Raw genomic sequence first — 15,674 nt, forward strand, 5'->3', positions numbered from 1 at the left:
GCTCTGTGCTATGTTTGTTTTGCAAGTTCAGCTTGAAACTTTCCATGGTTAAACTCACAGAAATTTCTTTGTAAACCCGAGTTGAACCACTATAAAGTATCTTTAACTAAAAACTCCCATTGTAATGATAATTGTGGTAATTACTGTATGAATGCTGCTGACCACAGAACATTATGAAAGTTCTTGGTTTCCATGTGCCAATATCTAAAAGAGGAACTGGTTTGTTTATAATTTATGAAAATTTGTACCAAAAAATGCTCATTATTTAATAAACTAAAATTAAAAATTCAAGATCCAGAATTTTACAAACTATTTTAAATAAAGTTGTGGACACAGCATGAAAGTATCCAAAAATAGCACATGGGAAACATAGTTTATATACTATAAATATACAGTGAAAACACTTAAAAATTGAATTGAAATTGAAGATATTTGAGTTAAACGTTTTCTTCAAAAAACGTGTATTTCCTCATTTAACATGTAGGAAATGAGATGACAAAAAAAGACACTGAGAAAGGCAGGGAAACAGGATAGTTATTTTTAGACATCTAAGGCCAGCCTCATCTGCTGGAAATAATGGGATCAGCCCAGAGCAGGTGAAAGGCAGCAGGGAAGTGGCTGAGCACAGGCACGTCCTGGGCTGTGCTTCAGGTGCTGCTGACACAGTGACCCCAGGGCACCCAGCAGGGAACAGCAGCAGCCTCTGGAGGACAAGAGGCAGCTGCAGTGCCAGCAGCACACAGAACTGCAGGAGATGAAACACTGGAAAAAGTGAGAGCATGGCAGGATATTAATAAAATAAGTTTGTTGGTGGGTAGGAATCCTGAGAACATGACTGCACTAATGGGGTTTAAAAAACCAAGAGCAAATCCCCAAAGGAAAATCCAGAAGGCTGTACCAGAGTTACACCACCCAGAGAACATGAAGATGAACATGTAATCATTCAGAAGCACAAATAATAAGGGAAACATGAATGCTACAAAGTAAGTGAGGCTGAAGTACCAGGATTTGGCTAGCAAACGTTATCCCAAAAAAGAAGTAGAAGGAAAAGTCAAAACACAGTACAAACATGATCACTCTGGCTACTCTGAGGAATTCAAGTCTGTCTCACCAAGAGGGAAGATGACGAGGACTTGGGAAGAACCTAAGGATGAAGTTCTGCCTGATTTAACAGCTCACTGCTGCCAGAAAAGTAAAGAGCTTTACCCTCTACTGTTTCCAGATACCCTCTTCCACCACCATCACCTAATTTAAATCACTAACTGGCAGAAAACTAATTGAGTAAAAAAAGATCAGTGAATCACAAAAATCCACCACAGAAGGTTTATAAGTGGCAGTCAGCATATGGAAAAATAGAGTAAAGACCAGCTTCCCCCTCATGAGCTCCTAACCACAAAGATCTACCAATCATGAAGTGTAAGAAATTCAGCTGTGCAGGGAAGAACCACAAAGAAAACTGAAAAGGAGAGATATTGGAGAGAACTGGAGAACAGAAGAGTGTGCATCACAACTCTAAGAGTTTTCCACTGTTCTGTAGCACAAGTTTCTCGAGGGAGCACAGGGAGCTGCTGGGAGTTCTGAGGGAGATGAATTAGGGGAACAAGTACATTATACACTTAATTCTTTTCAGAGATTCCAAGCACTGGAGAGAACAAATCATTTCATGAAGAAACAGAACACTTCACTTTGGCTCCTAAACACCTGTGAACAGCATGTTTCACACTGGCACTGCCAGCACTGAGCACACCAAACAACAAACACTGCTGCTTCTGTTTTCCTGCTGCCTTGAACCCCATCAGCACAAGCATTATCCCAACCTTCTTAACTTGGCTTCTGGAAGTCTCTGCTACAATGAATCTTTCCCCTCCCTGACATATTGAAGGTTGAAGGCTGTAGCACTTTTGCAGCTAATTAGTGGGGGCTCCCTTTCCAGGCACGAGAGTAGTGCCAAGAACTGCACAGAAACAACTCAAGTGCCACATGCTAAACATATTCTGCAATAAACTGCACAGAATTGATCCACATTTCTATTTGTGAACAAGCTGATAGACATGATTAAAGTTCTACTATAAAACACATTTGTCACACAAACATATTTATTACAAGACAACCTCAAAGCACAATCTTGAGGCAAACAGAAGGGAAAGGCAATTTTTTTATCTTTAGGAACAAAATTGCTGCAACAAACATTTTTTCAATTGGCAAGTCTAACTATTACCCCACCAATTTTTTTTAAATTAAAATTTTAGTGCCAAAAATAAGGTGTAGATAAGACTAACCCAGTGCACACAAGCTACTTTTAACTTCTTCAACTCAGTAAGCCACTCTCAATGTGGGACTTCTTCAGATCAGTTCTAAGTATAAAATGTATTACTACACTACATGTCTGGTAGAAGAAAAACGCTGAACATGAGCAGACACAGAGCACCACCACACACCAAATGAAGTGTCCCACTAAGCTCAGCTTGCCAGACTTTTTGTTAGCCAGCTTGGAAGAAAATGTAGGTTGTCTATGGCGAGAGAATGCTGCTTCAGCAGTTCAGGATGAATTTCAAGCCTGTTCTCTATTTTATCTTTTGTCAGTATAATGTATTCAACGCAATAGAGAGCTGACAATTTAAATAACTACATTTTAAAACAAACGAAGCATTGATGTTAATGTGTGAAAATGGTCCCAACCCCTGGGAGTCCTGGTTCCCACCATTGTTTACTCTGACAACAGGATATAATTGCTTACTTACTTGGCAGCAAACTTTACCATCTGCTTGCTTGCATGCTGTCCCACAGCCACAAGAGCCTGGATATTAAACTGCTGCTGACGCAGGACTAAGAAGCACTGCTTCCCTGAATACAAAGAGAAACAACACAGGTGTATTAAGGACAAGTTACTCGAGGGCTTTGTGAATGAGAAAAAACTCTTTACTACTTAAATATAAACTGAGCTTTTAAGACTGTGCATCTCTCTCTCATTCATCATTGCCCCCCCTCCACAAAGCTGCTTCAAACTTCTCAGCTGTGCATGTACACACAAACACAGCCATTGAGATAAATTAAATAATTGTGCCTTACATCTATAAACATTTGAAAGGTCCTTTTCTAAAAATAACAGTAAGCCTTCCAAGATAAAGAATATTTAAACAAAAGAAAAGCAACAAATCATAACTTTTAAAGTAACTTTTCCTTCAACTGCAAGAAATAAATCATACTTTTCCTTGTTTCTTTGCTCACAACTACCTCAAGTCTAAACTACTTTAAAGAGGTTTTTTTCTCATCTTCTCAAATCAAAGCTGTAGAGTTTACAAAGCTGCTCTGAGAGAAATGGGCTTGATTTTGCACCACAAGGACTAAACTAACAATGTTCATTCTATAATACACCACACATTCAGAATGAAGGGGAACAAAAGGAGTATTGATTCTAGTGAATGACAAGAACTTAAAAGACCCAATTAAAAATTCCTGTAAGAGCAATTTATTCATGAACAGCTTAGGGAAAAAGAAGTTAATAGGAATTAATAATAATATACAAAGAACATAGTGCATTTTGTTGACTTTTAAAATGGGTATTTCCAAGTCAACAAAGATCTTTCTAATCTGTTTAGCTGACAGTTATGATCATTTCATACTTCTGCCACATTTCTAATAATCATTTATTTCTTAACTTAGTTTTAAGGAAATATGGTGATTTTAAATGCTTCTTTCTAGAGAGAATTAACAACAAATGTTTCACTGGTGTACCAGTATCTGGTAAAGGCACTGATATCAGTATCAGTAATTCAAGAGTATCAGAAAATAAATGCAGAACCCTTGAACACAATCTCATGGAAATAAAAGCAAACATACAAAACCAGTACCAAATATTATTAAACATTAATTATATTTATTGGAAATGACTAATCTTGTCCTACAACAAAAATGCAACAAGATTAATTACATATTTTCAGAAAACAGAGTACAACTATTTCTGTATTCCAGAGGCTGCAATATTCAATATGACACAGATGCATGTATTTCTTGCAGGCAAACATTAAATAACAGATTTAAATTAGAAAAATACAGGCTGTGTTTCAGATCCAGCAAGTCAACAAAGAAAGTACAATATGATGAGTTTCTTTAGATAAGGGAGTCTTATCTCACATCTTTGACATCTCAGTGCTTCTTACAGTGTGGTTGGATACAGTATTTCCTAGGAGATAGTATTTGTCTCATGATTTTAGTCACAAACAATTTAGCAAAATACAATCAAAGTTTCAGCACTGTTCAAGAAAAAGATGCTCAGCTGAAGGCAGCTACGATGTAACAACTCTAAGAGAGGGAAATAATGAAATGACCTGTTACCACAGAATAGCTGGGGTTGGAAGGGACCTTTAAGGGCCACCCAGTCCAATCCCCTGCAACAAGCAGGGACATCCTCACCAAGAGCAGCTTGCTCAGATCCTCATCCAAAAGTCTGGTGGTTGTACTTAATCCCAAACACTGCAAGTCTGATGAATATCTGCATTATAAAAGCACTCAAATGTCTTTGCCATGAGTAACAGGAGCTGTTTCCATGAAGGAAGAGGATGTTTTGCAGAAGGCAACCAACTTGTAATCACACAGAAGATAAGTGATCAAACGGACCTCACTCACAGGGCTGGCTAAAATATCCCAGGCACAAAGATTAAAAGAGGGAAGAGAACTTTTCCTGGGAGAGCTGAAGGCATTCAAAATAAAGTATCAAAAAGACCAGATATAATCAAATCTAGCTCATGCTTAGAAGCCTTTCCAGATCAAGAGATGCAAAAAAGGCAGCATTTGAGTAAGAAAAAATTTGGACAATGGGATCTTCTCTATGCGTTTCAAAATACTTCTGTGGTGTTTAGGTAAAAAGTACAGCACCAAATTTACTCACTTTCAACAGTAAACTACTCTAAGTTCCTACTATAAAAACAATACCATGTCTCACAAGAATGCTTAAAAGACAAAAAATTTTAAAAGAAATTTGGTTAAAAGCATCTGACATGGTAAAATGAATAGAATGTTCAGGCACTGAACAAATAAGAGAATTCCATCAAAAATAAGCACATCAAGCAAGCAGTAATCCACCATCTGTGTTGGATGAAAGTACCAAATCACACAAGACCTTATGAAAGAAAAGGATATAAGGAAGTAACATGTACAAAGAGTAAAAAAATGTTGGTTATATAAATTAAATGATGGTTACATACATTTGCCAGCAAAGAGAAGACTTTACATGGTTTATTATAAAATCTGACCCAATCTTTAAATTGCTCTTGGTGGAATTCTTATTTTCAGATGTTTCATAGACCTTTGGATTAATAACCCAAAATCTATTTTCAGGTCTAACATTCTGCACAAGTCCCAGCTGCTTGGCCAAACCCAGACCAAATTCCCAAGGGCTTTTCAATGATAAATGTGATCAGTAGATTAGGCTGGCTTTAAAATAAGGCCAGAAATAACATTTATTCAATCCATGATACAAACCACAGGGCCCTGTGCACTTTAATTTTAGTACAACCCACAGAAATTCCCAGCACCCCATTCTTTACACATCCTTCAGTTCATTTCCATCAGACTCTATGAGTGACTTGCTATAGGAGACAGCTGGAATCTGCAGTTGCTCCCATTAATTTTTTTTGGTTTATTGGTCAGGACCAGACAGGGTTAAATAAAGGCTACACTGGTTGTTTAGGAGTCAAATTCAAGTTTCTGAGAAAAACTAAAGCTTGTTTTTGGGAAAGATTTTCCTGTTTCCTGCAAGGCTTTCCTCTCCACAGTGGTAGAATAGTGCCATGTTGTGTGTGGGAAAGGCTAATATTACTTTTTACTCTTAAACATTTGCTTTTCTTGTAAGATTCTTTCCCCAAAGCTTAAGTAAACAAGCATATGGCATTCCCTAGCAGCACTCCCTGAATGTCAGAATTGTTCTGTGTTGTCAGACCAAGAGGAAACAAGAGACACTATCAATAAATTCAGATCATTCATGCTCATGATCAATTCCTTTTGCTTTCATTCTTCAGGTTGTGTTAAAGAGTTTTGAAAATAAGCACTTTTGTTTCATCAAAAACAAAAGTGAAGGATTACAACAGTTTATTTAAAGTTCATGTTGTCCTGTTACAGAGATATTACTGTGTTTGATGTAAATGTATCCATCATACAAGATCCCACATATCAATGTATTACAGAGAGCAATCAACAACCACAGAACTTTACATTGCTTTCAAGGTCTGCACAGGCACCTGCTTCTAATATCCTGAATTCTGTTAATAGCCTGAACTCTTCCTACAATTGAAAAAAAAAAAAAAAGCCATAAGGATACTCTAATTTATATATGGATGATATACTCTAATTTATATATGGATGATAGTAACAACAGCAACATTTAAATCAGAGTGCCTTCTGTCTGAACAACTTCATGATGTAATGACCAAGGCTTTCATAGCTTTTGAAGCTGACAATTTCTTTAATTAACTGAGAGATTTCCATTACAAAATTACTGAGGAAATCACAGAGGACTGCTTAAGTTTAAAGATTCTAACACAAATTAAAATGTGCATCATGTGTATATATTTTAATGCAGTTCCTTATTTTAACTGACTCTCATTAAGAGGGGCATGTTTAAAAAAAATGAATTCTCAAAAAGAGAAATGAATCTGGTATCTCTGATGATATTCTGTACTGGATTCTTGCCCCTAATTTGCATCATTCCCAATTTTAAGACTACTGTTAAGTTTCATTTGTGAAGATAATTTCTTCATGCTTTTTTTTTTCAATTCTTGGAAAGACAAGTTATTTATATCTACAGAGCTGCCAAACATAACTGAAACCAGCACAACAGTTGTCAGCATCTGATGTCAACTGCAAAGGCCAAAGCCTATTGAAGTTTGCATATGGCAACCTCGTCTCCAGAGGGAACTTGTGATTCCAGGGAAGAAATATGGCTGTCAGACAGCCAAGGGTGACAGCCCACACTGCTGAGGATCCACAAAAGGGTTTCCCTTTTGTCTTGCTAAAGAAAGATGATGTTTCTTATTTTAAGTCCAAATTGATATTATTAGATACAGGTAATCGAAAGTAAGAACTCTGAAATGTTAACAGATTTTTGTTTCCTGTCAAAGCAAAGGTGTGGTGAAAATATACACGTGCAGCAAAAGAAATATGACCTGTCTGACAACAGATACACTTACAATACACATATGCTTTACTGTAGAAGCTTAGAAGTGTTTTATCTCACAATAATTAACACCTTAAGGAGAATGATGACATTTTAAAATTACTACTATTTACAATTGTCCATAGATTATTTAGTAATACAGTAAAAAAAAATCACTTTTAACTACAATAATTGATTTCTACACAGCTAACACCAAAATCTTCTCTTCCCTCTTGGGAAAAAGAGAGGTGGAAAAAGAGAAAAGAATCAGTCAAAGTAACATTGAAGCAACCCTGAGTAACCAGGTGGCAAAGTTTTCTTGAATGTAAGACATAAGCTACAGGTCATGAAACCAAAAAAAACATTAAGGTTGTACTAATGAAATAAGGAAATAAAACCAGAAACCCTGGAGGCCTCTCACCTTTAGCTCTGCTGGTGTGAACTCTGCCACGAACCCAAACCTCTTTATCAGCCTTCTCCACTGTCAAGTCTTTGATGCGAACCAGAACTCGATCTGAACGACAGAAAAAACACACACCTTAAAACAGCTCCTCACTTCAAACTCCAAATGCACTTCCTACCATTGCTATTGATAAAATTGATAATAAATCCAAAACATTGGGTTTTGTATCAACAGCATAACTGACTTACTGAAAACACACAAAATCCCATTTCCTTTCTTAGTGACTTTTTCTTAATGCAGTAGCTTTGAATTGTTCATTTTTGACTTCCACAGCAGGGTCAAGCTGCACTTCACCAACAGCAAGGCTCACTGCAGTTCACGGATGGCAGAACCCAGCAGGACTGAACTGGTTTTGATGGCACTTCACTGTGCTACCTGCACTTATCAGTGTGAGCCTCTGCTGCACTGGGCAGGGTCAGAGCTGCACAGTGAACCCAGCCAAACAAAGGCTCAGAGGGGACAGGACTACTCTCTGCATCTACCTTACATAAGTAGGATTAATATAACTGTAAAGGAACTGTTATTTAAAATAAAGAACGGAAAGAAACCACAAATAAATGTGCACTATCAATTTAAAAATACTTACTTTGATTAAAACATCAGCATTTTGGAGCAATTAGAATATTACTGTATAAAATGGCTAACATCCATTTAAAAAAAATCTCTTTGACAACCTGATCAAGCACTACCATCACTGTCAGAGGCAGGACTTGATCAGAAGAACCTTTCAAATCCAAGGTAGCTGCAAAGCTAGATAACAACAGGAATTGCATGGCTTGGAAAGCAGAGATTTTGGATAGCAAAGGGAAAAAAAAGTTATCAAGGAAAATATCTCTAAATAAATCAGGACTAAAAATTTTATACAACCATTACATCCTAATAACATGCTGGTGCATGCTGGTATTCCTGGCATGATTCTTTCCTCACAACCTTCTCCCATTAAATTTGCTAAGACACACTGTAGACTTTTCCTGACAGAACTTTTCTAAAGTTTTGGAAAAAAAAACAACAACTTTTGCCTGCTCCAGATTACCATCTGCTGCTCTGGACTCCTTCCTTCTGTCTCTGAATACCAGTCACAGCTTGCCCTGCAAGCCTATTATTCTGCACTGGGGATTTTAGGGGATTGAAAACTTTTATTAGCTTATGTCAGGGCAATGCAGTTCTTTCTTCACACACACATATCAAATCCAGAGCAGAATAGAGGTGCACAGAGAAATGTGACAGGAAATTGACTCAAATATATTCATACAGTGTGTATGTGTGAGTGTGTGTGGGGCTGCTGGGAAAGGGAGAAATGGGAATAAAGATGTTATCATTTGCCAGCAATTTCTGATATTCAAACTTTGTGTAGAACTATAGGAAACATTCAACCATCACAATCCACAACCTTCATATTTCTAAGAATTTGATTAATTCAGACAGTTAAAATTACCTCAGTCAACTTGAAACTGTATTGTTCCAAAGTTAAAACATTTTCTAGGCAGAAGCATAAAGACAGAATGAGGTGTTACACCTTTCATGGATCCTCAGTGTTTCATGAACCATCTGCATTAGATAAATATTTTTTAAAGTCTTCTGGACACCTAACAGTTCATATTTCACTAAGGGTAAACAAGACATATTAAACACTAGAATTGTTACACGGATGAGGCTGGGAGGAGTTCCAGAGACTCCTCCCACCCAGGGTGGCATAGAGGCAGCTGTCCAAGATCATGTTCTGATGGTTTTTTAGTATTCTCAAGAAGGGAAACTCTTCCTGAGCAACCTGCACCAAACCCTGGTCACCCTCACAGGAAAAAAAAAACCTCCTGATGTTCATTGTGCCCATTGCCTCTGTTCCTGTCACTGGGCTCCACTGCAATGAGCTGGATGTAGCAACTATGCCACTTTGCTTCCTTCCTCTGACACTTCCCAAATCCAGTTCTTTTTTCCCTTAATGTACAGCCCAATCTCTTCTTTTTCTCTCAGAACTCCAACCTCTTCCAAACATAGGAGGAGAGGATAAAAGTCCAAAAAAACTGTGTGGAATACATAAAACAAACACTTTTTCACCTCCAGACCCCAATCCCTGCCTGTCACATCAACCTGTTTACTAAGATAATTTATCCTGCACCATGGAATTTAGAACACTAGGATCAATATTTGTGCTGCCTCTGTGTAGTGCCAGCATCTTCAAAGTACTGGAAAAATTTGAAAAAGAGAAGGCAAGTTTGACATAAAAACCTGAAAATCAAAAGCAGTATTAGATGAAAGCAGCTTCCAGGGAGGGGATGTGACATAATGGGTCTGAAGGGAGAAAAAAGGAATGGCCAAAAATGGAGTTTTACTAGCAAACATAGCCTCAAGCTAGCAGGAAGGACTTAAAGACCTGACATGACAGGGGGCAAGAACATCAGATAGCCAGGGCAGCCAACATAAATAGAAGAAAGACTTAAGTGGCCAAGAAAGAAGGCACAGGTGTGTGTGTGAGCTCAACAGAGCCAGGTGGAGAAACAAAGTTGTGAACCTGACAGAGTTTCAATTTGCCTGCAGAGGAACAAGAACCCAGCAGCATGGCAAAAGGACAATAAGCTTTAAGCTTGGAAAGGAAGAGTAACTTGTTCTGATCCCTGTAAGCTGGGTGAGTGCCCTGTCCAGGCAGCAGTTCCAGGACAGTGCAGTAACTGCAGTGAGCAGAACAGCAGCACTCCTGCAGCCCCCTGGGCTGTGCTGGCTGCACACCCCTACCACCACGGGCTCCTCTGAGCCAGGAATGGCAGCAGACCCCAGAGCCTTCCCACACACCTCAGAAACAACATGAATCCACTGCAGATAGAAGGAACACACCTATCTGGGCTTCTCCACCACTCCCTGTCCCAAGCAGCAGCTCCTCCAAGACACCCAAGGCAAGCAGAACACTTTGGGGAGCTACTGATGACAATATCCCACCCTCCTGTGAGCCCTTTGGCAAGAGCCCTCCCTGGCAGGAATTATTGAACCTGCAAATAAAAGTGCATTAGTCTCAAGGAAGAGACTAGGCTGATCTTCAGCTTGTTTGTTATACACATTTTGTTCTTTATCATTACCTACTTTTGGTGTTCTGGAAAACCACTCTCTAAAATTACAGAACAGCAGAGTGCCACAGATTGCATTTTAAGCCAAATGGAAAACTCACTCAACATTGTCCATACACTGAAGTAAACAAGGATGAGAGATCAAGGGGACAACACACCTAAATATGACACTCAGCCTTTTTCATATGATTTCCTTTAGCCTTCACCACTTTCCTTCTCAACATAGATTTTTCTCCAGTACTTTTGAGTGTTTCTTTTGAATATGAGACAGTTGGCATTTCTCCATGAAAGCAGGACTGGATCTGCCATCTCAATCTGCCAGCTCAGGTCCCCCACACAGTTGTTTGCTCTGGGATGCAAACCCAGGAGAGGAAACAGAGCTGGGGCTGCTTCCAATGTGATTTCAACTCCAGCTCCCTTTCTCTGGCAGCTAGAATGGATTTATTCAACAATCACTGCCAATGCAGGCTCTGCTGATTTGCTTGTCCCGTTACATTCCTGGTATAAAACTCCCCTTCAGTTGTTTCCACCCTGTGAGTGCTTTTGTGACTGCTTCTCTTCCCTGCATTTCCCCTCCTAAAGGGGCATCAACCAAAACAACCACTCAAAGGAGAAAGAAAAATCACCTAATCACAGATGATGTTACTGTTCTACATTTTACTATGAGGAAGTTACAACAAGCCAGTCTGTTCCTTTCCCCCATTACCATTTCATGCACTGAATTTAATCCAAGGATTAATATTCCATGGGATATTGGCCTGGGAGATTGTTCTCTGGTCACTAAGTTTTCCTGAATCCTAATTCCCCATCAGGAGAAAATCAGGATTTCCTGAGTTCAGAGTGGCATGGCTGATAAAACCCATAAATGTTAATATCCAATATGAATGGATTTGGTGCCCATGTACAGGAGAAATGGCAGGCTGCATAAGCAGACACATCATACTCTGACAGCACTGCTGTAATCAGTCACAGCAGAACTTACTCCAAATGTAGAAAAAACCTGACATCTCAGCACTCAGTACATTATAATTAACAATAATTTAAAAAATAGTCTGCAGTGATGGACAGGCACAAAACTGACAAACTGTTTAAGGCACAGTCCAGGCAAGGGCAAAGACTGAGATTCCTCCTAATCCACAATTGAGCTCCAATATTCAACCAAATTTAATGATTTTATTTCTTCCCTCCAATCTCAATTTCCTGCTCTGACTCGTGTCCATGACCTTCAGTCCAATTAGCACACACCTTCAAAGCCTGGCCTTACCTTTCCTACACCCTCCCATGAAGCAGATTTAAGCAGTGAGATTACACAGCCTCCTTTTCTCCAGGCTGAAGAAGCTCAGCTCCCTCAGAAGCTGTGCTCCAGCCCCCTGGTAGCTCTCCACTGGGCTGTTCCAAAATGTCAATGCCTTCCTTGCACTGGGGAGCCCAAAGCTGGACATGGCACTCCCAGTGTCTCACAAGTGCCAAATGTATCCCAATAAAGGGGTAAATTGCCAGTGGGATTTGAATGGAAAAGTTTGGTAAATGATTTCTCAAAGAAGTACTGAAGATATTTGGTAGGTAACTTCTTTTTTCCTTTTTTCCCACCCTCTCTCTTGCAAAAACTTTTTTTATTTTTCAACTGACCTGGTTTCTCTTGGGATTGTATCATTGATGACACTCCATATCTTTCCTTAGCATAATCCTAGAATGGAGGTGAGAAACATATATCAAAGAAGCACACACCAAAAAAACTAACATCATCACAGAATTAACTGAAGGAACACAAAATAATTAGCAGTAATATTTTAAAAAATGCATTTTGGACTCATAAGAGATACACAAGGGAGAGAAGACAATTGTGCCCTCGATGGAAAAAATAATTCCAGCAACTGCAACCATGCATGACAATCATTGCCTGTTACACAGAGAGTTAGTGTGTTATCTCTACAAAGAGCCTACTCCTCAAAAAATATCTGAGCCCTATGTTAGAGAGATTAAATGTTTCCTTCCCATCTTCAGGCACACTGAATTGTCAGAGGCCAGAGGAGCTGAACTGTTAACAAAATCTGCCAGGTAAGGCATAGAGGAAGGCAATTTTCATCAAAACACCACAGTTCTGTTTTCCCAATAATTTCCAAACAAAACCCCTTGGTTTATTTATTTTATTCTATTCAACACATGAACAAAAGTTCCCACTAAACACTTTATTTGGGGAGGGTCTTTGCTTGTCTGCTTTTGATGAATTGTGGCCTATTTGTAACTTTAGGGGAGCCACCAATACTTGGAATTCCTTATCGCTGATGCAACAATAAGCACAAATTACTTTATAACAAAATGAACTGACGCTCGTTGTTAGTACTTTTTCTTTGAAGAAGCACGGGCCTACAGTTTTTCAGCACTGCTCTGTGATCTTCACGTACAAGGCAGAAGCACCTGCCAGGCCAGCAGGAGCCCCTGCACAAACCTCGGGCTGGGGAGGAGCAGCCCAGGTGTTTCTGGGGGTTTCAGAGCTCTTCAAGGAATCACAGGCTGGGCCCGGCGAAGGGGGAGCGGGGGGACAGGCAGGGTAAAGCCAAAGGCAGCCGTGCCCCCGGCTCGGCCAAACCGGGGCTCGGCCAAATCCAGCCTGGGCCCAGCCCCCCCACCCCAGGGAGCCTCAACAGCGCGCCCGCCGCGTTCCCTGCGGAGACCCACATCAGCCGCCGAGGAGTCGTCGTTCTCCGGGCGGCGGTCCTGGCCCTGCCCGCGGCCGGCGGCGCTCGGCATCCTGCGGCTGCCGGTGCGGCCCTCACGGTCCCTCACGGTCCCTCACGGTCCCTCACGGCACAGCCCCGCGCACGCCACGCCGCTTCCGCGCGCCCGGCTCTCGCGAGAGCGCCGCGCCTGCCCCTGCACCGCCCGGCGCCGCCCGAGCGTATCGCGAGAGCTGCCCCCGGCACGCGCTGCCCGCCGTGCCCTCAGGGCGGGCTGAGGGCGGGGCTGTGTCCCCTCAGAGCCGGCCCTGCCCTGCCCTGCCAGCGGAGCTGTGTCCCCTCAGAGCCGGCCCTGCCCTGCCCTGCCCGCCGAGCTGTGTTCCCCTCAGAGCCGGCCCTGCCCTGCCCTGCCAGCGGAGCTGTGTTCCCTCAGAGCCGGCCCTGCCCTGCCCTGCCAGCGGAGCTGTGTTCCCCTCAGAGCCGGCCCTGCCCTGCCCTGCCAGCGGAGCTGTGTTCCCTCAGAGCCGGCCCTGCCCTGCCAGCGGAGCTGTGTCCCCTCAGAGCCGGCCCTGCCCTGCCCTGCCAGCGGAGCTGTGTCCCCTCAGAGCCGGCCCTGCCCTGCCCTGCCAGCGGAGCTGTGTTCCCCTCAGAGCCGGCCCTGCCCTGCCCTGCCCGCCGAGCTGTGTTCCCCTCAGAGCCGGCCCTGCCCTGCCCTGCCAGCGGAGCTGTGTTCCCCTCAGAGCCGGCCCTGCCCTGCCCTGCCAGCCGAGCTGTGTTCCCCTCAGAGCTTGCCCTGCCCTGCCAGCGGAGCTGTGTTCCCCTCAGAGCCGGCCCTTCCCTGCCCTGCCAGCGGAGCTGTGTTCCCCTCAGAGCCGGCCCTGCCCTGCCCTGCCAGCGGAGCTGTGTTCCCCTCAGAGCCGGCCCTGCCCTGCCAGCGGAGCTGTGTTCCCCTCAGAGCCGGCCCTGCCCTGCCCTGCCAGCGGAGCTGTGTTCCCTCAGAGCCGGCCCTGCCCTTCCCTGCCAGCGGAGCTGTGTTCCCCTCAGAGCCCTCCCTGCATGGGGCCGCCGCCTCCGCCATCCCCGCGAGTGTCGGTGCTGCCAGTCCCGCGCTGATGATGCTGAGGCGAATGCTGCTGGGCTGGGCAGGGCTAAGGCAGGTCCTCGCTCGCCCTGCTCCACAGTCCATCACATTGTGGCCAGAGGTAACATCAGAGAATCACAGAATTGTTTGGGTTGAAAGGGATCTCTGGATATTACTCAGTCCAACCCCCTGACAATGCAGGGTTACCTGGAAGGTGTCCAGGTGGGTTTAGGATGTCTCCAGAGAGGGAGACCCCACAACCTCCCTGGGCTCCAGTTCCAGTGCTCTGCCACCCTCATCGTAAAGTCCTTCCTTGTCGGCACATGAAACTTTTTTTTTTAGTTCATGGCCAGTTCTCCTTATCCTGCTGCTGGGCACCACTGAAAAGAGTCTGGCACCATTCTCTTGGCACCCACCTTGAAGATATTTATCTGCATATAAATAAACGTGTTGGACTGTGAGGTGGCCAGCTAATGAGCATGGAGCCAAATCAAAGTGCACTTTTGTTCTATTAGCCCAGCAAACGTGGCTTCCCAGTGCTTATCCTGGTAGCAGTTCTGAGCTCTTGCCTAATCACCCTGTTTATAAATAGCTGTTTATTAGTTAGCCACAAGTAGTTCTGGTAGTTTTGAGAGGATGAGCAATAGTGCAAATGCAGGTGTTTCCCTCCAGCTGGGGGCTTGCTTGAAGCAATGCTACAGTTCTGAGCCAGGGCTGGCTGCAGGTGCCCGCCTTGAAATGACAGAAATCAAAGCTGGGTGCAGCTGGCGAATCTATAGATTGTTTATTTTGTGCAGGACGAGAAAGAGTCAGCGGTCCTGATTTAAATTCTAGTTTTGAATTTTCACATTTGACTAACTAATCCCTTTTGCGGTATCGATTAGAGTTCTTCATTTCCTGTCCTACACTTGTTTATTTTGCAGCATTTTGTACTGTACTGGTTCAACATCTCTTCTTGTGGGAATCCCCTAGCAAAGTTCCCCTTCTGCCTCTGTCTCAGAGAATTAACACTTCACCGTGAGACCACATAGCTTTCACAAAACCCTTTCTTCTCATGCACTGTTGAAAAGAATTAAGATTCAATGACAGAGAAGGCAAATCACTGTCAGTTTTCATTCCTCACCACCAGAGACGGAGTTCTGTCGGTGGTGTACTGTGTATTGTGTTAAATGCTAGGGTAACAGTAACAAAGCATGTGGATTTCTCTGTGTCAGTTGTGTCTCCTGTTACCTGTCACGTAGAGCCA

At 42.5% G+C, this 15,674-nt stretch overlaps 1 protein-coding gene across 1 annotated transcript in view; it reads right to left on the reverse strand.

Annotated features, from left to right (window-relative positions):
• Positions 1–13,497, reverse strand: part of DARS1 (aspartyl-tRNA synthetase 1) — a 36,436-nt gene extending 22,939 nt beyond the window's left edge. Inside the window, exons 1-4 of the mRNA XM_058028128.1 lie at positions 13,349–13,497; positions 12,299–12,356; positions 7,572–7,664; positions 2,742–2,844 (exon numbers count right to left, since the gene is read on the reverse strand). Coding sequence (XP_057884111.1) covers positions 2,742–2,844; positions 7,572–7,664; positions 12,299–12,356; positions 13,349–13,420 — 326 coding nt within the window. The 5' untranslated portion in view covers positions 13,421–13,497. The remainder of the gene's footprint in view (positions 1–2,741; positions 2,845–7,571; positions 7,665–12,298; positions 12,357–13,348) is intronic.
• Positions 13,498–15,674: the final 2,177 nt, after the last annotated feature.

This window comes from Melospiza georgiana, chromosome 7 (genome assembly GCF_028018845.1).
Source record: "Melospiza georgiana isolate bMelGeo1 chromosome 7, bMelGeo1.pri, whole genome shotgun sequence".
Lineage (NCBI taxonomy): Eukaryota > Metazoa > Chordata > Aves > Passeriformes > Passerellidae > Melospiza > Melospiza georgiana.